The following is a 26,367-nucleotide window of genomic DNA, read 5'->3' on the forward strand; positions in this document are numbered from 1 at the left end:
TGTCACTTTCTTGATAATGACCTTTAATGAACAAAACTTTTCAATTCTGATGAACTCCAAATCATATTTTTTCTTCTGTTGCTCATGCTTTTGTGTCATGTCTAAGAATACATAGATAAATCCAAGATCATGAAGAATTACCATGTTTTCCTCTAAGAGTTTTATGGCTTTAGCTCCTAGGTTACTGATCCATTGTGAGATAGTTTTTGTACATGGTGTGAGGTGGAGACCTAGTAAATCTAGGGATAAGACAGAAACATAAAGTACGAGGGACATGTAGAAAAGCTCAAGGATCTTAAAGCAGAGTTGAAATGGGGACACTGAGATAGTACATTTTAAATGGTTGCTGAGAGGCCACTTAGCTATTTAAGGAGACCCGGATGCTGATTATCTCCCAGGAATAATCTTGGTCAGCAAGCAATATTAATATAACATTGCTACCTGTAAGCAAATTCAGGAACATATCAAACACTACACATAAAATGAAGGCAACTCTGTCTTCTATAAATTACAATAAAGATAGGTTAAATAATGGAATGTAAATATCCTGAATAGTGTTTTCACTCAGTGATTCATAATTAACTCTGCTTAATATACCAGTCTATTTTAGAATTAGTCTCAATAATAAACCCAGAGTAAGTAAAAAATCCAATAAAATTATATGAAATATCACTAGTAACCTTTTATGGGAACTCTATACCCTTTAAAAATTCACAGAAGATAAACCCAATGAACACTTAGAGATATTACAGAAGGAAATGAACATAAGCATTGTCTTTATCAAGGGTTTAAGGGAGTATTTGTTTCATGCATCATCCTAGCATTTTTGTGCCCCAGAGTTCTAGTTGAGAAGATACGGTCATCCTTATAGTGGTGGAGGCTTAATGGGCTCTTCAATCTTGATCTAATCCAGCCCCTAAATCTGCTCCTACTGATCAGTCTGATCAGTCAAAAGCCACTTCTACCTATCCCTAAATTCTCAGAAGAATCCTAGAACATGAGAGAGATTCTAAAGACCCAGTCTCATGGGCTCAAAAAGGGTCTCCGAACTCCTTTGAGTACATTAGGTCAGAAACATCCAAGGCTTCAAGGAGACAGGCAATAAACAAAAGACAAATGGCCTCCGGTCAAGGTTGTCCCTCAAATTCTAATAGCAACAGAAGGAAAAAGGGCCAATTTCAGGTTTAAAAAGTTGACCATAGTGACTTTTTAAAGTAGTACGATGATCTGCTCCTGCGACTCTAGGTTTTGTCTGGGCATCTCTGCAACAAATGCCACTACTGATGTTTGACACTCACCAAAGCATCCATTAATGATACTTAAATTTTGTAAATTTTCACAACAGAGTTTGAATAAAAACAAAAAACTTTTAACTCTTTTTTTTTCAGGACACTTGTTTTTTAGAAAGTGTTTCATTGGAGGTCAAAATATACTGTCACTAGGAAAATAAGTATTTCAGTGACAAAGTTCTATGTGACTTCAATCAAAGCTAATTTCCCATCTCTTGAAATTGTGTTTTGGAATTGCAAGTTTTACAACCTAAAATTATTCAAATGTCAATGCTCTTACAGTCAGTATCAGAAATAAACTCTATACAGTTCCACCAGCTTCCAAATAGAAGAATTTCCATCTTTGTAAGTTGTAATATAAAATCTAAAAATTCACCATATTTCAGCCTCAAGGACATATATGTCAGGAAAAAAACATGTATATATACAACAGTACCTTTGTTCCTATTATATTAAAAATGATTTAGTCTAAGCTAGGAAATACAATTAAGTGGAATAAGTACAAAAGGACACCAGTTTTTAAAAATGGGAGGATACTGCAAATGTAAAGTTGAAAATTTTAACACAGTCCCCCCCAAGTGTTTCTGACACTTGTTGTATGCTCTAGGAAGAATGATGTCTTCTAATATACTTCACACAAGTATGTTTTATAGGTGTACACACTTTCTCACAAATAAACCAAAACCAAATGAAAATAAAATTTCCTTATCAGAAAAGTAACAGGGACACCTATGGTGCTGTCAGTTGAGGGCTCCACTCTTGGTTTCAACTCAGGTCGTGAACTGACTTATGGGATTGAGCCCCGGGCTTAGCCAGGAGTCTGCTTGAGATTCTCTCCCGCTCTGCCCCTCTTGCTCTACCTCTCTCTTCCTCTTCCCTTAAATAAATTAATAAATATTAAAAAAAAAAAAAAAAGGAAGAAAAGTAACACTCCTGTCTGGATCTTAAACAACTTCCAGCTTCTAGTCACCAGCTCTGAGACACGCACAGAGTTGATCCTGCTTGATGCAGGGATGAAATCGACCTCCCGCCGCAGGTGCAGGGAGCGAGTGGCACGGAGAGGGCTGAGGATTTTGCCACTATTATTTAAAGAGCCCAGGGACAGTCTGAAAATCTCTTTGATCACACCACTTTCCTTGTGTAACTGGCACATCTTTTCTTTTCTTTTTTTTTTTTAAAGATTTTATTTATTTATTTGACAGAGATCACAAGCAGGCAGAGAGGCAGGCAGAGAGAGAGGGGGAAGCAGGCTCCCCGCTGAGCAGAGAGCCCGATGCGGGGCTCGATCCCAGGACCCTGAGATCATGACCTGAGCTGAAGGCAGCGGCTTAACCCACTGAGCCACCCAGGCGCCCCACATCTTTTCTTTTTTTAAGAAATATATTTTATCTTCTTAAGTGAAATATCCATTAACCAGAAATACTTTTTGTCAGCCTAAGCTATAAAAATGTCATGCACAGAAACGGACAAAACAGCAAAACATCCAACTTACATATTTTAGGCATATTTATTTAATAAATAACTTCAGTAAACAGCATGTAAAAAGTGAACTGTTAAAATTAAAAGGCACTTAACACAAGAATGTGACTAGGATGAAACAAAACGGGCAAACGGTGAGAAGGAAATATACAGTGGTCTGTTACAGCGTGGGCCGAAGGGGGGACGTGAGTTAAGTAGGGACTGAGGACAACTTCACATGTTCATTAAAAAGGCAAATTTACAGCTGAAATGTCAAAGAAAAAGTACTGGTAAAAAAAAAAAGTCTAACCCCACAAATTGCAAACAAATACATTAAATGATTAGAAGAGGTGAGGTGATAAAAAGCACCAGGCTTTAAAAGAAATACAATGAATAGAATAAATTCACCCAAAGGTCCTCAATTCAGCAAATATTTTGTAAATTAAGGCCATTATGTAAATGATGCTAAATTAAGGACTTTTTTGCAGAAAATTTCCCATTATTTTTATCCAAGGCTTGACTTTCTAAAGTGAAGGCAAAGAGTTACCAAGATTAAGTAACTCAAAATGGCACACAGGTTTTAAAGCTATGTTTTCCCTTCCTAACTCTCTTTCTCCCGTGGCCTCTGTAGATCAAATATTTCAAAACTATTTTACACCAGTAATCCCCAGTATTCTCACTCTTTCAGATGTCATCAGTCTTGTCTACTAGGCAAAGAGCAAAATAACAAATTTAAAACAATTCTAAACTAGCTACGTCGGACATTTACTTTGGAGTCTGTAAAACTAAAACCTGACATATCTGTAAAGCTAAAAATCAATTTTAATACTTGATTAATGGAAACTCTCAGCATACTCGTTACTTTAACTACTGTCCTTTCAATCACTCTAGCAATATCACTTAATCCCCAGTAAGAGCCTGATTTCAACAGTCCAGGAGGAAAAGGTCAAAAAGGCACAAAGTGACCTTTGCTGACGAGGATAAGCATCCTGTCTCAAGTTTTTTGTCAGTCCCTGGCATTGATTATAACATTATTTTCAAAATAATAAAAACCTTTTTAAATTATACATATTGTACATTTTCAAAAACTGCACATGAGAGAAATCATAGTGCTACTGCCCTAAAGCTACCTCACTGTGACTGTGAAAATTACCACTCTGCACTCAGTGTCGTCAGTCTGCACAGGTCACGCTCATTTGCCCTCGTACTTTGGATTGACAACAGTTGTCACAGCACTCTTATAAATCGGATTTTCACCCTAAAAAAAAAAAAGAGAGAAAAATGATCGGTTTACTAAAATCGTGTAGTATTATTATACAATACTGAAAGTGAATGGTCATTTTTGGACATTCTTTCCGTTCTTATCTGTCCAGATATCACACTCAATTTTTAAAAAGGCATTCATAAAAGTCTACACAGAAATGAAACATGAAAGCTTGGCTCTTCAAGTGGAAGGGTGACCCTGTAATCTGGCATCATTTCATTCCTGAGTCCTTCCAAAGCGGCAGGATTAAGAATGTCCTCCATGGGGGCGCCTGGGTGGCTCAGTGGGTCAAGCCGCTGCCTTCAGCTCAGGTCATGATCTCAGGGTCCTGGGATCGAGCCCCACATCGGGCTCTCTGCTTGACAGGGAGCCTGCTTCCCTCTCTCTCTCTGTCTCTGCCTGCCTCTCTGTCTACTTATGATCTCTCTCTGTCAAATAAATAAATAAAATCATAAAAAAAAAAAGAATGTCCTCCATGGCAGAGAATGTGCTGTTAAGGCTTCTCTCCTCTCAACTATAGTTTTGAATGCCTGTCTTAAAGAAGAATTAACCCTTCTGCCATTAACTGCCTGATTCTTAACCCTTCATTGTGGGTAAGAAGGTTCTTGATAATTCCTGGGAATCCTGTACTATCATCTCTGTGAGGGAAGCGTTCTCCTGAGGCTCTTCCACCACAGAACTTACTGATACAGACAGTCCTGCGACAAGGCTTGCACAGGATTGCTGAGGGTCCTGTGCCTCCACAAGTCGTCACATTGCCAAATTTGCTTAAAACGTTAACACAAATAATACCATTCTTCATGAAATAATTGTTATCCTTCGGTATCACACTGGTAAAATGTTTTATCTTTACTGCAATACTAAATTGTGTTAAAGAGTACTGAAATCAAGCCCAGCGAATGACTCCAAGCCATCAATACAAAAGCTCTTCCAAGATCCAAAAATACGCAGGCACTGATGTTTTAAGAAGCAGGCAAACAAAATACACTCCCACACTACCATTTTCTTAAAAAAAAAAACACAAAAAACAAAAAAGAACAAAACCCTTACAAAATCCTTATGCTAAGTGATACATTTCAATATCTACTATAGCATTTTCTTTCTCCTATCCTTATAAACTGAAAGTAGGCTTAAAAGCCAACTGAGAAGTATGGTCAATAATCCTCTATCAGAGGAAATTACAGTGAGCACAAATCAATAAATGTTAAATAAAAACTTAAGGTATTAAGTTTTTAGGTAAAAATTAAGACTTTGAAATGCTGTTTGGTTTTGTATTGTACCATAGAGCCATTTGTGGTGACTTTTTAAAATATTTGTAGAAAGCATCTAAATAGTGATTTTTGCTTTTAAAATGTATTTATACTTCACTGCAGATTATATTTGGATACGGCTTTTATTGCTGCAATTTTTGCCCTCTAGTAGGGTACAATCTGGTGGATGACACACATGCAAATAAGTTAAGGCACTTTGATACAATACAAAATACAACTACGTACACAATATGGGAGCAGTAAAAGAAAAAAGGGACTCAGAGAAGATTAAAGGTGTTTTCAGAGAAATTGATTATAGATAAAATATTAAAAGATAAATAGAAACACAAGGAAAATCGAAGTTCATAGGCAAAGTCAAGGTCTAGGGATAAGAATGACACATTTGTGTAGAAATACATACAGTTTAGAAGTTTTTAACAGTGTGCGTGTGAGTGTATGTCCTGAGGTGTGAGCAAGGGAGAAGAGACGAGAGAAGGACAGTGCCAAATCCTAAAGGTCCTGTAGGCCACGCTGAAAAGACTGAAAAGGTTACGTTTATTTTTCTATCTTGCAATTTAGATTCCACTTTTACTTTTCACTATTTCACCCTGAAATCTCCATATAGTGACTCATATGTAAGGATAATGCCACCTGAAGCGCAGAAGCATCGTGAAGATTGTAAGTGACAGGCTGGTATCACATAACGCAGTTCATTAGCCAGACACCCACACCCACACAACAGAGGTTATTAACAGCTCCCCGTTAAAGATGTGACAGCTAAGCTCTGAACAGCCACGCGGCTCAATGCTGTCGAAGGGCTGGGCTCTGACCCCAGGTCGGTCTGACCACAAAGCATGTCCTCTTTTTACTACAACCCAGCTGCTGCTCCTGCACCAGAGAGCTGGTTTTAAAGCCCTTTGAAACACTAACTCTAAATTAACACACACACCAAAAAAAGCCACAATATAGCCGTATAAATAAAGCCAGACTTTAAAAAAAACAGCACCAGTGATAAAGCACACACAGTGCAGTAAAAAATAATAAGAGTTCACATGCAAAGACAGAAAATGAAAGAAAATACGAACGGCAACTTAGAGACCAGCTTTACGTCCATAGTTTGGATTCTTGAAATTATTAATAGGACTCTTGTAAATCGGATTTTCTTGCTAAAGTAAAAGAAATAGTTTCTAATGATTTCATCAGAAAAAAAAATTGACATGTATAGTGTTTAACCACTACAAGAGAATTTTCACTATGTTATAAATTTTACTTTTATATTTCCAAATATCATTATTTAAAAAAAAAACTGCAGTAAAATGCAAATGACTAAAATTCATTTATAATTTAAAATTACCAAAGACTGGCTTCTTGTGTCAAAAGATAAATACATGAAGGCCAACATTTGGCCACCCCACCCTTGGACTTCATATTTCAAAATACATTATATGCTAGCACAACATTCCACTCACAGCTTTTAAAAATTTCTACAAAGTTAATTAAGTTATAATTTGCAGAATGTTAAATATACCCCTTTTAAGTATAGAGTTGTACATACATACCCACAATCAAGATCATCCCAAGAAGATCCTTCATGCCCTCTCCGCCCCCAACTCCAGCCTCTGGAAACCACTGATTTAGTTCTGCCCCCATAGTTCTGCCTTTTCCACAATGTCATATAAGTAGAATCATAAAATGTGTAGCCTTTTAAGTCTGGCTGCTTTTGATTAAGGTTCTTCATTAGGAAGGAGAGAGAGAGAGAGAGAAGCTTTCCACTGATTATCTTGCTACACAGGTAACATTATTTAGAATTCTATTTTACATGAGATGAGAAAAGGCAGAAGAGCAGATTTAAGATCAAAATTAGGAAATAAAAACAATGACCACAGTATTCAGAAGATCCTTTCTTAAAATGTTTTGTTTTAAGGGGATATATTTAAGATGTTTTCTGCTTTTCACTAAGTACAAGTTCTCTGAGTGACGAACTTCCGGAGAAATAAAATACTTAAAGTAGACTTTAATAATCAGTTTCAGAGTTAACAGACAAGCCTTAAAAGTGTTACATTTACTTTGTAAACCTCCTTACATTTTAGATGTTCTGCAACTTACCGTGTCCCATTTGGCATTCATTTTCTCCTTTTCGAATTTCGCAAATTCCCTTCTGTCATGAATTATCATTAAAAGCTTCCAAATCAGCAGCAATGCAAGGCCAATAAGAACAATGCCAGCAACCACGCCAGCTACAATTGGAATGATGTCTGGACCAGTGGGACACTCTGTAAAATAAAAAGGAAAGAGTGAGCCCACAAGGGATGATACATGCAAAGTACGGCCCAAACTACAAAGACCTCATTAGTCTTGTATCCAAAACATATAGGAATAAAAACCCAAAATAAGCAAATGAAAAGAATTCTGAAGAATCTATAAAAAAGATTCTAGAACTAATATGTGACTTTATAAAGCTATAGAATACATGATCAATAAATAAAAATTATATGTATTTCTATATATTATACAGAAGTTCATTTGTACATACTGGAAATTGAAATTTAGAAAATAATACGTTCTACAGTAGCATCAAATATCATGAAGTACTTATGTACACATCCAACAAAATATGGGCAAGATTTGCATGCAAAAATTACTAAGCACTGATGAAAGAAATCAAAGACCTGAATAAATGCTAAGATGTAAATTCTTCCCCCGATTTGATCTGCATAAACTTAGTGCAATCCCAATCAAAATCCTGGCGGGAGTTTTATAGATTATCAACAAGTTAATTCTACAATGCACAAGGAAGGCCGAGAACTATGAAAGTGTTTCAAAAACACTCTGGAAAAGAACAAAGTTGGACATCTCATTATCACCAGATTACAAGACTAACTATGAAGTAACAGTAATTGAGATAGTGTGGTATATTGGCTAAAGGTCAGATGCACAGATTAATGGAACAGAATAAATAATTAGAAATAGGCCAACATACATAAGATCTGATTTTTCAACAAAGGTAGAGAAGGGTCAATCTTTCCAACACACAGTGCTAGAAATACTAGACATCCACATGCAAAAAACCGAATCTCACTGCATATACTAAGATTAACTCAAAATGAGTTATAGACCTAAACGGAAAACCAGAAACTATAAACCTTCTAGAAGAAAACACAGGAGAGAAGTCCTTTTGATCCTCAGTTAGGCAAAGAGTGCTAATGTAATAGTAAAAGCAAGATCCATAAAGAAAAACTTGGCAAACTGTAGTTCATCAAAATTAAAGCTTCTTTTAAAAAACACTTAAAACGGTGAAAAGAGAAGGAAGCATTAACTGGTAAACAATATTTGTCAAACACATACCTGGAAATGCAAAACAATACAGAAACTTCAAAAACACAGTTCGCCTGTTTCTTACAAAGTTAAACATATGCTCACCATATACACCGAAATCCATTCCTACTACACTTCCAAAAGAAATGAAAATTTACATTTCACAAAAACCTGTATACAAATGTAGAAAGAATATACAAAAAAGTACCTATAAAAATCAAAATAAAAAATATTCCATCTTCTGAGAAGCTGAAAAAATTCATGCTTTACAATATCCTTTAACAAATTATCTTTCCCAGTAGTACCTAAACCTAAATCAACCTCAAACTTAAGCATCATCAATAATGATCTAAGTCCTAGTAAGTTCCTGGTTAAAGAAGAGTCAGGCAGTATGCTGAGTGTATGCTGAGTGTTGTATGTGGATTCACGCGTTTAGTCTTCAAACTCTCCACTCATAACACTTAAGACCTGCTTTCTCTTTTCCTTATTTCTTATATAGTTAATAATACTATTTTAAGCTTTGAGATTTAAACTGCCTTTACTTGAACCTAAAATAATCCAGCTGGAGGCCATCATTGGGTGTTAGGGAAAATGCCAAGAGGCCTAAGTAGTAGCAGAAAGAAGAAAAAAGAAAAAGAAAAGAATGTAAAATGGTCAGATTTTTTACCCGGAGTCTCTACAACATGAACGATGGCCTCATTGTTCCCATTTACTGAGTATGTGAAATAGAACCAGCAGTCGTCAACATCCTTCTCCTTACAGTGGGACAGGGGATCAACCTGGCCTGGCTGCGGTAATTTGTCCCGATTTTCAACCTTGGTGATGTTGAAATGTGAACATTCCTGTGCACATGTGTCTTTCTTTTCTCCTTTATTGAAGGCTCTGCACTGAACACATTCTCTGTGAAAATACAAATTATATTAAAAAAAAGTATTTAAAATTTAAAATGAGTATTTGCTGAAAGACTATTTCGTGTGAATAAATGGGAGAGGCATGGGACACTTCTAGATGGAAAAATTAAAAATAAAAATGCTCGTTTCCCCAGTGAAATTACATAGTACAGTTCAAACTAAAATCCAAAAAGAGAAGTTAAAAAGTAGTAAAATAAAAATAGCCTTATCAGACATTATAAATGCACAGCACAAACCAAAATGATTTAAACAATGCGTTGTTGATACAACAGTTCTTCAAAAGGCAAAACCTTCAATTTTGCTTAGTTTAGTCAAGAGATAGTAATTAAACAAGTGATAAGACTAATTCACAAAGGTTACCATGTGGAGTCAACGACATAGCCAATCCGGACCAAAACGATGGCACCAACTACTCTCCTATAACACACTTAAGTATCCTACAACAAATGCCAGCGACTGAGAAAGGATTTTTAAGACTCAGAGCGGGCCACCGTGTGTCAGAGATTTTATTTCCAGTGTGACCGAATATCAGTACTATTCTGGTTCTAGTCTAATACTACACAGTTAGGTCAACAGACAGCAAATACAACTGTTTCCGGCACCCGGGAAAGACTTACTTATGTTCCGCACAGACACCGAGGCAGGTCTGACACATCTCACAGGTCGGCCCTTGGAACTTGGGGTCGGTGCACTTACAGGCGCCACACTCGCAGACGCCCCGGCCGTTGCAGATCTGTCCGTTCATGGCCAGGCACGAAGTAGTGTCCAGAGAACAGTCACAGGCACTGCCAGTGTAGTTGGGGTTGCACTCGCACACGCGACACTTGCAAACACCATTTCCTGGGATTAAGAATATCATTTCTCACAACAGTGGTAAAGATATCAACCATGGCACCGACTTCAAAGTCAAAATAAGCAGTAATGTAGAAGAACACGTAGCTAAGGATACATGGACCCTACAGTGCAGCCCTTTTCCTACTTATTCACCAAGCAAACTCCTAATGCTTTTTTATTGTATTAGATGGGATCATACTTTAGAACCATTTTCAGACCCTTTTCTCACCTCCACAAATTAAGCCATTGGATCTATCGCAGTTGAAATTATCACACTCGCAGAATTTTCCAGAATAAATTTCATTTGTATTATCCCTCTTCCTACAAACACACTGTCCACAGACACACTCTCCATTGTTGCTACAGATTTCTGAACTGTTTTCTTTCCGGCAGTAAGCATCCATATCTTCACTGTTCACTTCATCCGTGCTACATTCGCAATGTCTACCAACTCGGCCCTCGTTGCACCTAAAGAAAGAACCCAAAATTTCAATCACATAAAATAAAAATTTAAAATAACAAGTCATACTGCGAGAAAGATGGGGAGAGGAAACAAGACTGTGAACGGTATCTTCAAAATACAATTATATTACATGGGAGTGTTCACACCACATGTCACAGACATGTATGAAAGTGTTCATATGTGCACACGTGTGTGTGTGCATGCACCAGCTAAGTTCACATGGAATATATGCAAGAGATTAGGGGAAAAAAATGTCTTCAGGAAAATAACCATTTTGATCAAGATGAAAATATCATCTAGCACTGAACAGGTAAACAAAACATTTGGAAATATAGGAGCAACTTACTTTAAAAGAATATGTTAGAATCAAATGATACGCTATCACATTTGGTATTATAGATGAAGCATCTCTAAATTTAAAGCAATGGTCCAACCATTAATCTAAAAAAGTACAATAAACACACCCCAAAAAGTGCATAGAAGTTAAAGAAAAACATACTGACCATAGCATTTAAAAATATACTATTTAAAAATAGGTACATCCTATGGGTCCAGGCTTTTCGGACACACTGTATTTTTTGAACACCCAAGGGTTATAGGACACTGGAAATATACTAATTCTGTATCTGGAGAATATGTAAAGGGGAGGAAGGCAAAATATTGTTTTTTTAAAGATTTATTTATTTTAGAGAGAGCGAGCATGGACGCAGGCCCGCAGGCTGGGGGAGGGGGGAGTGGGAGAAAGAGGGGATCCTTAAGCAGACTCCCCACTGAGTCTGGATCCAACGCCCCTAGGCCTCAATCCCACAACCTGAGACCATGACTGGAGCTGAAATCAAGAGCTAGCCACTTAACTGGCTGAGCCATTGGGCATCCCAGGAAGACAAGACATTTTTAAGATTTTTTAGTTAATGAATTTTACTAAAAATGGATCTACATGACTCAATCAGGATACATATAACATAAAAAAGTAAAATGTAATATTTAAATTGTTATTTAAAATAGACAACTAGTAACTGATGGTGAAATCCAGCCATTTATTTTTCTCATGGTTAAAACCCTTCAACGCCTAGTCATTTGGGGCTGACATTTAGATCAAAATACTCTCCCCTTCCTCGGATCTTTCAAGGAGAAAGCTATATTCAGAATCTATTCAATTTTAATTTTTAATTAAAAGGTAACCACCAACCACAGTGTAAAAATTTTTTAAATGATTCAATTACAGTTTTGTTAGTAGATTTCATGTTCAGAAAATAGTTTTTCTTTTTACTTTCACAAAATACATTTGTTTTTAAAAAATTATTCCAAACAATGCAAAGTACATGCACAAGGTAAACACCCTTCACTGTTTCCTGGTTCCACTTCCCAGATAAAACCACTGGAAGTTTGATATATCTTCCTAAAACCCTTTCTGTAAATGTATTTTATATAAGCTTATTTAGCTCTAGAAAATTCAGGTTGCTATTATATGAGGGGAAAAACCCAAAAGCTACCTTAACAATTTGTTAAATGTATGTCTTAGATGGCTATAAAATCTTTTATTTGAAAGAACATCTTGATAAAAAAGAAGGCAGGGAAGAACTTTCTATAAATACCACACAAGATTCTCAAAGTGATCTCATGGTGAGCAGCACTGGTTGAAACAAAGAATTTACTTGCTCTAAATAGATTTTTTTCTGGATTTCTCAAAAGAGCCTGCCCACAACTTTCTAAACCTAATATACCTCTCTCTCTCTGTCATTCTCCAACAACCTCAGCTCACCTGCAAGCTCCACACTCGAACGTCCCATTTCCTTCATGACACTTTGGACTGCTAGGGATGCCTTCACTTTGGCATTCACATTCACAGATGAACTCAAGAATAACTTCTACTTCTTCAGTAAAGCCTAGAGGCTTAATTTTAATGGTTTCAGAATTCTTATTTGGACATTTATTTGAAGTTATGCTAATTTCAAATTGAACCTTGAAGGAAAAAAACAATTAAATTAACCACTAACTAGGCAATTTAAATCTGCTAAAAAATATTTCAAAAAGCTCATTTCTTTTACTGTTTCTCAAATTTTAAACTAGATTTGCTTATAAACAAGCAATTTTTTTCTTTTCTTCAGAAAAATGCTTATATAACTTACCTCATCTCCAATGGAAATATTGGAACATTTTCTTCCATTCTCCCCAGTTCCATTCACCCCATTCTTACAGTAAGATTTGTAATTTATTGTTACTCCTTCTGGCAACTTGCTATTTTCCAAAATGACTTCTGAGGATAGAGACTGAAAGAAAGACAACAAAATGCTACTATAAAGTATCCTGAATGCATAAAACCAATGGGCAAAATAAACTACTAAGAAATGTTATTATTTAAATAAAAGATTTGGAGCCAAATCCTGAATGACCAGAAAATACACGACCACAGAGAAACAGGCTCAAGTCAAAATTCTTCAAAATACTGTACATGATTAGAAAGTAAGACGGAGGGCTTGGGTGCCTCAATCTTAACTCGAAGGCTCAGACCCTTAACTGTAAGCGTCTGCCTTCCGCTCAGGTCATGATCTCAGAGTCCTGGGATCAAGCCCTGCATCACGCTCCCTGCTCAGCAAGGAGTCTGCTTCTCCCTCTCCTTCAGCCCCTCACCCCTGCTTGTGCTCTCTCGCTCTTAAATAAAATCTTTAAAAAAAGGAATATTTGTGCTTAATTATTGCTGATCATACAGTACAGAAAAGTCTTGATATTAAATACGAGGAATCCTAAGAACTCAGAACATATTGCTCCATTGGCAATATGGCTCTCCTCTGGCCCTACCACTTCCAGCCAACTAAGGACACAGGTAAACAACTGACTATATAGTCTAGGAACAAATCTGTTTAGGAGCCATTACAGACCAGGCTCCCCACCCCCCCAGCCAAGAAACTACACACATAAAATAACAACAACAACAACAAAATTCACACAAACCCAAAACCCCAAGTACAAAGGATTCAAGCCAGTGCATTTTTTTTTTTAGAATATCAGAAAGCTCAAGACAAATGGAACAGGGTTAGTGGCAAGTTGTCTCTTGTTCACACACCTACATGCATGTGAGTTAGGAAAATATTGCAATATTCTGTTGAGATGGAGAACAACTATAGGGAAGACATGGAACAATTGAGAGTCTTGAAAATCTTTGTAATAAAAAACCCTCTCTGAGTAGGATCTCTTTGAGTAGAGTCTTTCCAAAACATTTTGGGAAACCGTCCTCAGCATAAGGTAAAAAGTATCTAAAATTCAACCTGTCAAAAGGTTGAGGGGTAGACACATAATGTGTACAATATTACAAATGTCTTCTGACTACTTAAAATGATTATTCACCAATGCTTAACGAGAATCACTAAACGTACTCTGGATTAGAGCTCTAGACAATTCAACTTCCTTCCGTGTGTGAGGGAAGAAAAAAGTCACATATATATATATATATATTTAGCTATGTACATATTTTATGGCAAATGTATATATGAGTGCCTCTATATCTCTTAAGAATAGAAAACTGTATCTCTGAATCCATGGCAAGAGAAGAACTGGCAAAAAAGCTTTTCCAGAACAATTCATCAAAAGAGATGAATCTAGACTGGGGGAGGGGGGAGGAGACGGAGGTAATCTTTTAAGTCTAAATGTAAGTTATGTTTCACTTGTTTTCCAACAAGGAAACCTACTTAATAACATCAAACAGACATTTAGAAACCTTCCCCACATATCTTTAACGTATTTTTGCTTTGTTTAGGTTACGTACATAATTCTGCCTCTGTAAGAGAATATAAGTGGTTTTTGCTCCAGATACACAACACGTTAGTTTTACGTTGTCCTCTGGGCTTGCTAAATCGTGTATGAAGGGACATTTACTTTCTCTGGGCAAAGTACACTCAACAGGGTATTGTTTAAAAGAGATCTTATGCAGAATGTACTTACATTGTAGGCATCAATAATCAACTGAATTACGTTGCTGGAATTTGCAGATAATGTTCCTACTGCTGACTTAGGGATCAAATTTTTCAGTTCCTGAAATTAAAAGATAAAACCTGTGAATACAAACACTATTCATTCAACCGATGAGCACTGACTGAATATGTAAAATACTGAAGTACAAGCACCCTAGGCAGTCTCTAAATAAGGAGTCAAACCTGAAAAAAACTAGTTTTAGATGTAATTAAAAATAGAAAGCACTACTGTAAAATCCAGTCTGTCTGGCTAGTAACACTTTCCCATATTTCAATCAGACATATATTTTGCTTCTAATGACTAGACACGAGGGCTCTAGAAATTGGTTCCTCTTTTTATCCACACACATATACTTACCTTGTAAACAGGCTGAAATTCTTCTGTAACTGCAAAAATTGTCTGAATGTTATTTTCACTTAGTTTCTGGACAAGGTGAGCAATAGAAGGATAATCCTACAAAATTAAATAAAATTTAGTATGTAATTACATCCAATGTATTCCAGTTTTTCAATACTTTTTCAAAATGATGATTTGCATATTTAACTGCATTGCTTACACAAGCCTGCTTGAAATAACACAAATAATTGCTGAAGTGGGAGGTGTGTACATGTGGGTTTCTAATCTTCTATCTTCATACACACACACACACACACACACACACACACACACACACACACACAAATCAACTTCCACAATAAAAAGGTGTTAAAAAGCAAGATCTATGCTTATTAAATGTTAGAACAATGAAATTAAAGAACTGCCAATAACTATAGGTTATATCATGAATCACCAAAATTTCACCAGGTTTAGACTTCTAGAATTTGAATAATTTGCCAATCTTTGTTTTCGGTAAAAGCAGAGTGCCTACTTCCAAAAATCTTATATAAATAAGTTGAGGAGTACTGGACTATACAAATCATCTGTATGGAAATAGTACCAAATTTGCTACGAAATGATGTGTGCAAGGGAGAAGACACAGCGATGGGCGGAGGCACGGAGTGAGAGTGTCCAAGCAGCTGCTTTCACCTAATGAGGCCCTTGTCTACGTAGCAGGAAACAAGCACAAAACCACATCTTCAGACGCAGACACTAGCTTCCTTGCACATTAGGTTAGGGCCTGTACTTACCTAAATAACAAACCCACAAGCCAGTCGCCCACACTATATTTAGTATTAAACACCAAAATCCCACACAAATCCATTTAATATGTAAGGAATTCAGCACTCACATAATAATGGCTCATTGTGTACATATCATTTTCCAGGTGACACTGTCCATCATTTGGTAAAACAATGCCACCGAGTTTGCCATCTCCGGCAAAGTGAAACCCAGCATCCGTGGAAAACACCAGCAGCCGTGTAACATTCCTCCAGCCGATCAAGGACTTAAAAAGAAAGATTTCAGTTTATAAATCCTAGCCACAATCACTGTGCATGAAGCTGTCATCCTCACATAGGCTCCCACTGCACTTTTAACCTCATTCTAGACCTTCCCCGTAGCTTGTCTTTTTGCGGTGCTGACATTCGTATTGATACCTGCACAGAGACCAAGACAGAGGGCTCCTCCATCCCCCAGGAAAACTGTGTCTTGCTTGGTTGTCCATTTCTCTCAGCTCTTTTTAAAAAACTGTATCTTTTAAAATCAATGTCTCCATCCTGAGCAGAGGGTAAGCTCACTGCATGTGTGGCATCGTACCTCCAGGAGCCAGCACAGGGCTCGACACACAGCAGGTGTTTAATGGGTGCATAAAGATGTCTCAGCCCATTCCGTACTTCACCCTACTGCTACTCTCATGTTCCCATCCATCCTTCACCCCCCTTTTAGCTTCAAAAGTATACACCTCCTTTATCAAGCCTCATTAGGCCTTCTTTTTTTTTTAACTACAGAAGAAATGATCTTCTCCCAAGACCTGCCCTGCTTAATGCCACCCACCATGCCTCATCAGTACTATTTATTTGTTCTCGTACTTTTTTCTCCTCCTCATTCAACAAAGGATTTAAAGTAGCAATAAAGGGGCACCTGGCTGGCTCAGCTGGTAGAATATGTGACTCCTGATGTAGGGGTTGTAAGCCCCACTTTGGGTGTTGAGATTACTTAAAAAATAAAATCTTAAAAAAACCCAATAAAGTAGCAAAAAAATCCTTTTCTCTCTATGGTCAATTTATATTTGTCTAAATTTACTCAATACATCTGTGTATAGCCCCATAATACTGTAAATTCCTTGAAGGCAAGAATGGAGGGTGCTGATGCCGGTGATCCAAGCATTAGGACACCGCGTCTAGAGAAGCAGGCGGAACGGTTGCTCTCAGCCAGCATGGTGAACACAGAAGGACGGCAGCGGCCGTGGGTGCTATGGCTTGTTTTAATCCCACAGACTGAGGCACAGATGGAGGCAGCCCAGAGAATGTTCTCTCCACACTGAGCTGCTAACAGGATCATGAATCAATAGCTCCAAGAGAAGGGTGGCAGGCTAGGCACTACCTGGAATATTAGTCTTTCTTCCCCATTAAAAGCAGAGGCTACCCTTGGACAACTGTCCCAGGGAGAAATCAAAATTAACTAATACAGGGGCACCTGGGTGGCTCAGTGGGTTAAAGCCTCTGCCTCTGGCTCCGGTCATGATCTTGGGGTCCTAGGATAGAGCCCCGCGTCGGGCTCTCTGCTCAGCAGGGAGCCTGCTCCCCCCCCCCCCCCCCCCTTCCTTTCTGCCTCTGTCTCTGTAAAAAAAAAAAAAAAAATTTAAAAAAAAAAAAAAAGCCTCTGCCTTCAGTTCGGGTCATGATCCCAGGGTCCTGGGATAGAGCCCCACATCGGGCTCTCTGCTCAGCAGGGAGCCTGCTTCCTCCTCTCTCTCTGCCTGCCTCTCTGCCTATTTGTGATCTCTGTCTGTCAAATAAAATCTTTAAAAAAAAAATTAACTAATACAGTACTTAATATTTGCAGAGAGCTTCCTGGCACTCTATATGCATTACCGTATTTAAGCATCCTAACAGTCCTAGTCTATCTATAACTATCCCTTGTCATGGAGAAGGAAACCGCCCTCCAGTGGGACTAAGTACATTGTCCAGACTCGGCAGCAATCGGACAATGTGAAACAGTGTCCTAACAGTCTAAAAACGGTTCTCTCAACCACTACAACCGTATTGTTAAACCACATCATTATCTTGGATGTAGCTGCACCTTAGCAAAAACTGGTTGAGGAATAATCATTAAAAAGCACCTGGAATCAGGGAAGGTCTTCTAGGGAACAGGGATACCACAAGGAAAAAAAGGGGGGGGAATGAGACAGAAGTAGGTACTTAAGACAAACCTTATCTACCTCACAGCGCTCTCTAGTTTGAGCTGCAGCCGTGTCATGAAAACATGACCTCAAAATCTTCAGCTGCTAAATGGGTCATAAAATACTACCACTAGTCTAATGGAGATGAACATGCCACTACTAAAAATCTTCCAATTAAAATGATTACTAAACTACGACTTCTCAAAATCTAGCTCTCATATAGCTTACAAAGTAGGATGCAAAAAGTTCCTGCTTTTTGAGTCACTAAGACACAGGGAAGACATCCTTCAGAGGTGACAGGCAGAGCCGAGCCCATCGAAAGGAAATGGCACCTGAGACGCTGTTCTAGCTGGGCTCTCTCGGTGCTCCGGGTCACAGCTTGGCCAAGCACAGCTCCACCTCTGGCACAAGCTGGAGTCAGGACACCTGTGCCTCTTCTAAAAACCTAGAACACCAGCCAAAGTACAACTACACCGCCTCACTGTTTCAAATGGTGAGCGTGCTGGCTTTTAAGATCCTGCAGAAATGAAGGAGCTACCCAGCTGAAAGAGGGGACATAATGATTAAATAAGCTTTTACAAAGCACCTGTGTAACTGGAAGGAATTAAAGGGATCAAATTCTGTACTCCTCTCAGATCACGAAGTATGATTTGGTAAGCAGGTAAGTTTTTCCATCCTCACCGATCGTAAAATCACACTTATAATTCACACAAGTAATGTCCCTTTGTAGGAAATGAATGCACTTACTCCACAAACCGCAACTTGCATGATGGCATCAAAGCCACCTTCGGGAGAATCCAAATTTCCAGATATGTGCTGTTTACCAACAAGTTCATTAAATACTTCCCCTTTATCAGTAAGACTGAGCACATTTTTGTAGCTAAATGGGCTGGTGCAGTTCTGTTCACTTGTGCAAGGGTTCCTCAGCTTGGCTGGTGTTGTACTAATATAAGGCATCACAGTTTTCTCCACAAATGAGCCAAATCCTGTGAAGGAAAAATGCATATAGAGAGATGGATAGGTGGATGGGCAGGCAAACTTGCATTAAAAGGAATAAAGTTATGTTACCACATGTACATCAATCTTCCATAAGAAATAAGATTTTAATAACAAAGTTTGGAAAGGAGATCATTATAATATGAAAAATCCAGGGCTGAAGAGAGATTAGGCTGTACAGACAGGTGTGGTCATATTAATTAGTAATGAAACAGAACTGGAATACTCAACATGCTTAAAAAGTAATTCAACAAATGAATGAATGCGCTCCTATGAAAACAAGCATGCATTTCATTATCTACGTGATATAATCTGTGTTAAGTAATATCACAGCATAAAGTAAAAAAGAGGAACAAGGAGGCACAAATATTGCAGATATGTGACAGGAATATCAGTTTCCCCTCAGAAAGAAAAGGCTAAAAACTGGCCTATTTATTTCACAAGTATACAGTGAAGGACAAAACTGCCAGGACTTATACAAATGAAAATTACGAATGTTCCCAATAATCCTACCAATTCGGAAGTCGGAAGTAATCCTTCTCATTTCATTCATGAGATCTGTTCCAAGACTTTTAACATTCTCCAAATCATCTTTCATAGAGTAGGAGAGGTCCATAAGGTAGTAGAGATCAATAGGATAGTCTTCAGCTCTCTTAAATTTTAATGTAAATATCTGTGGCTCCCCTAATTAAGCAGAGATTAGAAAATGAAGTTAGTTGCCAGCAATCAAAAACAAATGAGGAAAAGCGAACTGGATTTACAAACTGTATTATTGCCATAATTTTTACAAGACCCTGGGAAGTCCACTGGCTAACTAAATGGGTGTGTACTCAATCTCAACAAACACTTACCGTGCCAACCCTGGGAATGCAAGATGAAAAGGACAATACTCCACGTGGGCAAGACAGACAGCTGACTTAGAACTATGACCAAGGACAACAAATAGATGGGAGAGCACGCATCAGACTGGGGTGGGTGAGGCAGGGCGCACTACAGCGTGCACCTGACCTTTTAGAGACCAAAAGTTCTAAAAACAGTTTATTCTCTGTTTATATATGTAAGTGAACAAGATCATCTGATTTTTACTTTCAAAAACATGGCAAAAAAAAAAAAAGTTTTAAAAATGAATTACAGAGACAAGAGACTTGTTGAGAAACTACTGCAAAACTCTAGAGGAAGACAGGAAGATCCAATCCAAAACCATAAGGAATAAGAAGCGGAAGAGACACAAGAGGTGTTAAGGTAGAATTTGCTCAGGAAACAGAGGAGAAAGAGAATGTTTGGGTGAAAAAAATCATTGCGTGTTAACTTGCAGATATTCTCTATACAGATTTCTAGTACGCAGCTGGGTGAATGGGTTTGGGGCTTAAGAGAAAAGGCTATGTTACGGCACACAGATGGTTTTAATGCCACGAGAGAAAAACCAACAATGAAGTGGACTGCAAAGAGGAAGGAAGTAGAAAGACACCAGAAGGAGACTGGAAAGCAATGTTAAGAGAGAAGAAGAAAAACCAGGAGTGATGTAAGAGCCAAGAGGGAGCATTTCAAGAAGTTCAAAGGTGTTACTTGGTACAAGAAGGTTAAGGGGAGGGCGGGGGAGAAGGGCCTGACAAGAATCCATGAGGTTTGGTGGTTCAAGGTGAAGGCAGAGCTTTGTCAGAAGAGGTTGAGAAGCAGGCTGAACAGTGGTCAAGAGGGGAACTCATGGAGACAATGACTATGTACCATTCTTTTCAGAGAAAAGGGACAGACACTGGAAAGAGCAGGAAAAGAGCTTGTTTTCTTTTTTCTTTTCTTTTTTCAATGCAAGACTGTCAGAGATTCTTATAAAAGTTTAATATGTTAATAACATTAAACATATACAAAGGAAAAACACGAGTTAGACCAGTGTGTTTATATTAGGTAATTGTACCACAGGATGGACACTTTTATTTTTATTTATTTTTTTTTAAGATTTAATTTATTTATTTAACAGAGAGAGAGAGAGATTACAAGTAGGCAGAGCAGCAGGCAGAGAGGGGAGGAAGCAGGCTCCCTGCCTAGCAGAGAGCCCAACGCGGGGCTCAATCCCAGGACCCTGAGATCATGACCTGAGCCAAAGGCAGAGGCTTAACCCACTGAGCCACCCAGGTGCCCCGGACACTTTTATTTTTAAAACCCATTAAATATAATACTTTCTCTTTCACAGAATTTCCTTCAGATATTAGGCAACCTTCATTATTTCAAGTATATGTGTCTAACAAATTGTTATGTCTGCAAAAAACTTCTAAAATTTGACATATTCCACATTTCTGTTTGAGTGCCGGTCCATATGTGAAAATGAACCCTATAAGGAAAACTCAAAAGAGGCTTACATAGTCATCAAGATCTCAAGCTGAAATAAAAGTTGTCATACAAGTAGATTTCTGTACCTGATCGTAATTGCAAAACCAACTGCTGAGGTTGGATCTGAGTAATATCTTCTGGCTGGAGCTTCTCTGCTGTTCCTTTGCTACGGTTGGTTACATTTTTATTTTTCTTTATATCTTTGGAGCCTCTGGGATTTTCTATGTCATCTGGATGGCAACCCTTCTTTTTTAAAGCTTCTAAATCATCACACCGTGCAGAAGTAGGCATTCCTTCTTGTAAAAATGTCTAAGTGACACACAAAATATAGGTATAAACAATAAGTATAATGGTCAAACATTTTGAGTAATCGTAATTGCGTATGTGCAATTAGAATGCAAAAAAAAATCAAATGACACAACTAACATACTTCATTTCTGGTTTTTAAACAAAATGCTCCCTTCACCCCAATCATATGCTCTTATTTTAAAAAAATGAACTCATTCTCTAGAAGAGTAATTCCTTTATAATTACTATATTACTAGTAATGAATTACTTTAGTACTATAGGGTTGACCTAAGTGTACATTTTAACTGTCCCACCTTCAAATTCAAAGTATTTAAATCAAAGAAATTCTTCAGTGAAAATCACACAGTCAGCATGCTTAATGGCCACTAATAAATAATGTATATACCCAAATACCAGACAAATATTTTTTTCCCAAAATTTCCCTTAAAAAGTCCTATATAAGTCTCTTATATTATGCAGCATTCTCCTCACATTATTTTGAACAACTCAGTGTTTAGGGAAAACATATTAGCCTGAAGGTGTTTCAGTGAATGATGCAATTTTTAAAAAGGAGACTGAGGGGGCACCTGGGTGGCTCAGTGGGTTAAGCCGCTGCCTTCGGCTCAGGTCGTGATCTCAGGGTCCTGGGATGAAGTCCCGCATCGGGCTCTCTGCTTGGCAGGGAGCCTGCTTCCCTCCCTCTCTCTGCCTGCCTCTGTCTACTTGTGATCTCTGTCAAATAAATAAATAAAATCTTAAAAAAAAAAAAAAAAAAAAAAAAAAGGAGACTGAGAAATTTAACACAGAGGTAGTAAGTATTCCTGGAGACATGAAAAAATTTCAAGTGCTGGTTATTACTTTAAATAAGGCTTTTAAAATTCATTTTGAAAAACAATAATCACAGTGGTGATTACATGACAATACGAAACAGTAATCATTAAAATCTGATCACATGATACGGTCATGAGTATATTTCCATAGAGTGCATTTTAAAAGTATAAAAATAGGGGCGCCTGGGTGGCTCAGTGGGTTAAGCCGCTGCCTTCGGCTCAGGTCATGATCTCAGGGTCCTGGGATCGAGTCCCGCATCGGGCTCTCTGCTCGGCAGGGAGCCTGCTTCCCTCTCTCTCTCTCCGCCTGCCTCTCTGTCTACTTGTGATCTCTCTCTGTCAAATAAATTAAAAAAAAAAAAAGTATAAAAATAAAAAAGGTCTAAGTGCTATATAAACGCTACTTGTGGCTTGGGGTAAAACTTCCAGTAGTGATATGATTTCAAAATGTGTTATAGCTCCAACTTAGATGGAAATAAAAATTTTATCAGATGACTGAAGAAGTATCTTAGTGAAAGCAAAAACACTGCTGTTAAGATGTATGCAAAACCTCTGAATAAAAGTTTTTCATGAAATGTGAGAGTGGAGAAAAACAATGGCATTAGTGTGTGGGTATGTGTCACTTTTAAATGTGTACCTATAGTAATCAATTATTATAATAGACATGTGAGTATTTCACATATATCCCTACAAATTTTATATGTAGTTATATACGCCAAAGATTTTTTTTTTAATCTTGACATTGGGAAAATGAGGAAATGCCTTTTCTTTGAGGTCATTTTGTGTTCAATTTTATATGCTATTTTTTCATGCCTAAGTGAGGATATTTAAATACAAGAATACACAGTGGTTTTAATCAGTTATTTTGAAGGGAAACAACACTAATGAGAGCATTTATGGAATTAGAAAAACAACTAGAAGGGAATACAAAGGGTCAGATAGTTCAAAGCTGAACTACTTTTACGTATCATCAAACCTAAAATACAACACCAAAGCACAGGAGCCTAGCGCAGAAATTTTCAAGACCGTAACTCAAATAAAATTTCACTAAACACATTCCAAAATCATGCCACAAATTTCAAAGACTAAATTATTTAAAGAACAGTTTGGCAAGTTAAGCCCTTCCTGAGACAAACTGAATTCCAGAATACCATTTTTAGGAGAACAAAAGTATCACTGGAAAAATTTTGAAGTAACAAATGAAAAACCTCTGATTTTGTCTTTTGTATGGTCAAACCATACTAAGTATCTGATATTTAACCAGTTTAGTTACACCTACAAAACAGCTGAAAAGTATGAAGTCCAACTGCCTGAGTAAAAATCAACAATAAACCTTTGAGCTTCTGATATTATTCACTCTAAGAATAAATTATATATCCTCGAATGACTTCCTAGTACTTCCTGTTCTGACACTCATTCACACATTTATTTATTTAACATTTAGTAGGCTTTGTGAAAGGAATCAAGTTAAGCAATGTACACAGATGACACGAGTGAATAAAATTTAAACCCTAACCTGAACGGGTTTTTATTTGGGATGCAAATCAATCCTATATTAGTTCTAACTCAGATATAATTATTAAGATTAGCTTACACCTCTCCCGGAAAAAAAAAAAAAAAAAACCACCTCTAAAACAATCAAATTAAATGGCTAGGGATTTGGAGAAGCTATTATAATAGAAATATAATGCATGCCACAAAGGTGAGCTATATATGTATTTTAAAATTATCTAGTAGCCACATTAAAAAAGAAACAGGAAATTAATTTTAACAATATATATAAAATATTACCATTTCAACATTATTAATGATTTTTTTTTCATCATTAAGTCTTCAAACTCCAGGATACATCTGAGGCTTAGAGCAATTCTCAATTTGGACCAACGTGGAACACGTTTCAAGTGCCCGACAGCGACATGGACCTAGCGGCTATTGAATTAAACAGCTCACCTCTACACCATCACAGTTGATACCTACTCAATAAACATTCAGTAAAAATTCTTATCTAACATTTCCCAAGGATACAATATTGGACCATAGTAAATGACTAGAGAGTAAACGGAAAGGCCTTGAACAATTTTACTTACTGAATTCGTGCACCATCCGCAATTTGGCCCTGCTTGTATACATTCTCCACATGATTTGGCATTTGCTTTTAAACATCTATTTTCATCTGTCAGGACGAAGAATAGACAACTTTACTTGAAGTTTCAAGAAAGAAAATAATGAAAAATGACTAAAATGACAAAATACAACACATATAAACCTTAAGTATGAATAACACAACATATGTCATGTATTGTTACACATTATATATTATAAATATGTATTACATTATATTAATAACATATAAAAATTGTTAATACACTGATCAGACCTACCCCAAAGAGGTGATGTTACATTACCTTGGCATAGAGAGCCATGAAAAGATAGTTAGCTTTCTTGTCTTCTATAGCAAAGACTAGGTACCGGTACCAGTAATCTATACATCCTTCCTTTCTTCAAAGGCATAATTTTAGGATCTATTATGTTGGATGGTCATAACTATCTGGAGTTTCTTACAACTACGTAAAATATTATTTCCTTTAAGTCATACTACCACACCCATACCCACAAAAGGATCTGCAAAAGATTTCCCTTCATTTTTAAGAAGTTAAATACTTAAAAAGCCCATATTCATCCAGTCCACAATCCTATGATTTTTCAGGCTCTATGTGGTAAGAATGTCTCACATTTCTTTGAATCCACCTAAGGATCGGCATGCCTTGCATGTGGTAAAAGCACTAACATGGACTGTCTCCAATGTGTCTGCTCTGATTATAAATCTAAGATAGATTCAAAATGAGAAAATTTGCAAAATACATAAAAGCATAAAGAACAAATTACAAATTCAAAATCACCCATAATCTACTCCCTAAGGGATAACTACTGCTAACATTTTTGTATATTTCTTTCCAGTCCTTTATCTATGTAGATAAAAAAAAAAAATAGCAAGGAAATACACATATAGACATTATTTAAATAAACTGAGAATATACATTTTGCATACTATTTTTATACTTCATCCTAAGTGTTTCATTATAAATTCTTTAAAAAATGGCTCTTGATGATTATATATTTCATTATCTTAATGTGTCCTATTTGATGTTGGACAAATTTAGATTGTTTCCATTGCATGCATGCGTAGTTCCACACATTTGCTCACAATGCATGCAAGAACCTTCCAAATACATGTATACACCTATGTGCACATACATGCACCCTTCTGAGGACCATTCTCACAGTGGAAAACTCTGATCCTTTCCTTAGCACAAACTAAAAAGGAGAATACTTGAGTTGGAGAGTATTCACGTTTTTAATATTCTCAGTATACACTAATTTCTATCCAGAAGAAATATTCAAATTTATAATCCTACAAGCAGTATACAAATACCATTTTCACCAAACCTTCGACAAACACAAAGTACTTTTTTAATATAAAAAATCTTTTACTCATTTAATGCATATAAATTAGAATATCAATTCTATTGTCAGTTATTTAAGTTTCATTTTTATCACATTTTACTGACTGTATCTTTTATACATTTTGTTTATATCTTTAGCAAATTTTTTTTTTCTGTCATGTTTATATATTTTTACTGGATCTCAACACATGCTAATCAAATTAAACCTCTGCTTAGTTTCTCATCTTGTTGATGGTGTTCTGACATCCAGACACTTTGGGTTTTTATGTTGTTGGTTTTAGGTCATAACTTTATCAATAATTTCCTTTAAGGTTTTTCTTCACTTTTCAATGTAGTTAAGTCCTTCTTATTCTAAGATCAAATAATTGTTCTATGCAATGTATTTTCTGAAATTTGGAGAAGAGAACTGCACATCCATTTTCCAGATGTGG

At 37.0% G+C, this 26,367-nt stretch overlaps 1 protein-coding gene across 2 annotated transcripts in view; it reads right to left on the reverse strand.

The window, feature by feature from the left end:
- Positions 1–2,782: 2,782 nt before the first annotated feature.
- Positions 2,783–26,367, reverse strand: part of LOC111155558 (integrin subunit beta 1) — a 42,027-nt gene continuing 18,442 nt past the window's right edge. The window contains exons 3-17 of one of the 2 annotated variants that reach the window (XM_022515778.1): positions 24,560–24,645; positions 21,441–21,663; positions 19,543–19,713; positions 18,781–19,019; positions 15,982–16,137; positions 15,111–15,206; positions 14,724–14,813; positions 12,914–13,054; positions 12,547–12,746; positions 10,551–10,789; positions 10,105–10,327; positions 9,244–9,476; positions 7,368–7,534; positions 6,347–6,427; positions 2,783–4,005 (exon numbers count right to left, since the gene is read on the reverse strand). In XM_022515778.1, the coding sequence (XP_022371486.1) occupies positions 6,353–6,427; positions 7,368–7,534; positions 9,244–9,476; positions 10,105–10,327; positions 10,551–10,789; positions 12,547–12,746; positions 12,914–13,054; positions 14,724–14,813; positions 15,111–15,206; positions 15,982–16,137; positions 18,781–19,019; positions 19,543–19,713; positions 21,441–21,663; positions 24,560–24,645 (2,339 nt within the window). In that variant the 3' untranslated portion in view covers positions 2,783–4,005; positions 6,347–6,352. The remainder of the gene's footprint in view (positions 4,006–6,346; positions 6,428–7,367; positions 7,535–9,243; positions 9,477–10,104; positions 10,328–10,550; positions 10,790–12,546; positions 12,747–12,913; positions 13,055–14,723; positions 14,814–15,110; positions 15,207–15,981; positions 16,138–18,780; positions 19,020–19,542; positions 19,714–21,440; positions 21,664–24,559; positions 24,646–26,367) is intronic. The other variant, XM_022515779.1, reaches the window with a different exon arrangement.

The sequence above is a fragment of the Enhydra lutris genome, unplaced genomic scaffold, assembly GCF_002288905.1.
Source record: "Enhydra lutris kenyoni isolate GAN:26980312 unplaced genomic scaffold, ASM228890v2 scaffoldscaffold42, whole genome shotgun sequence".
In the NCBI taxonomy this organism is placed as follows: Eukaryota; Metazoa; Chordata; class Mammalia; order Carnivora; family Mustelidae; genus Enhydra; species Enhydra lutris.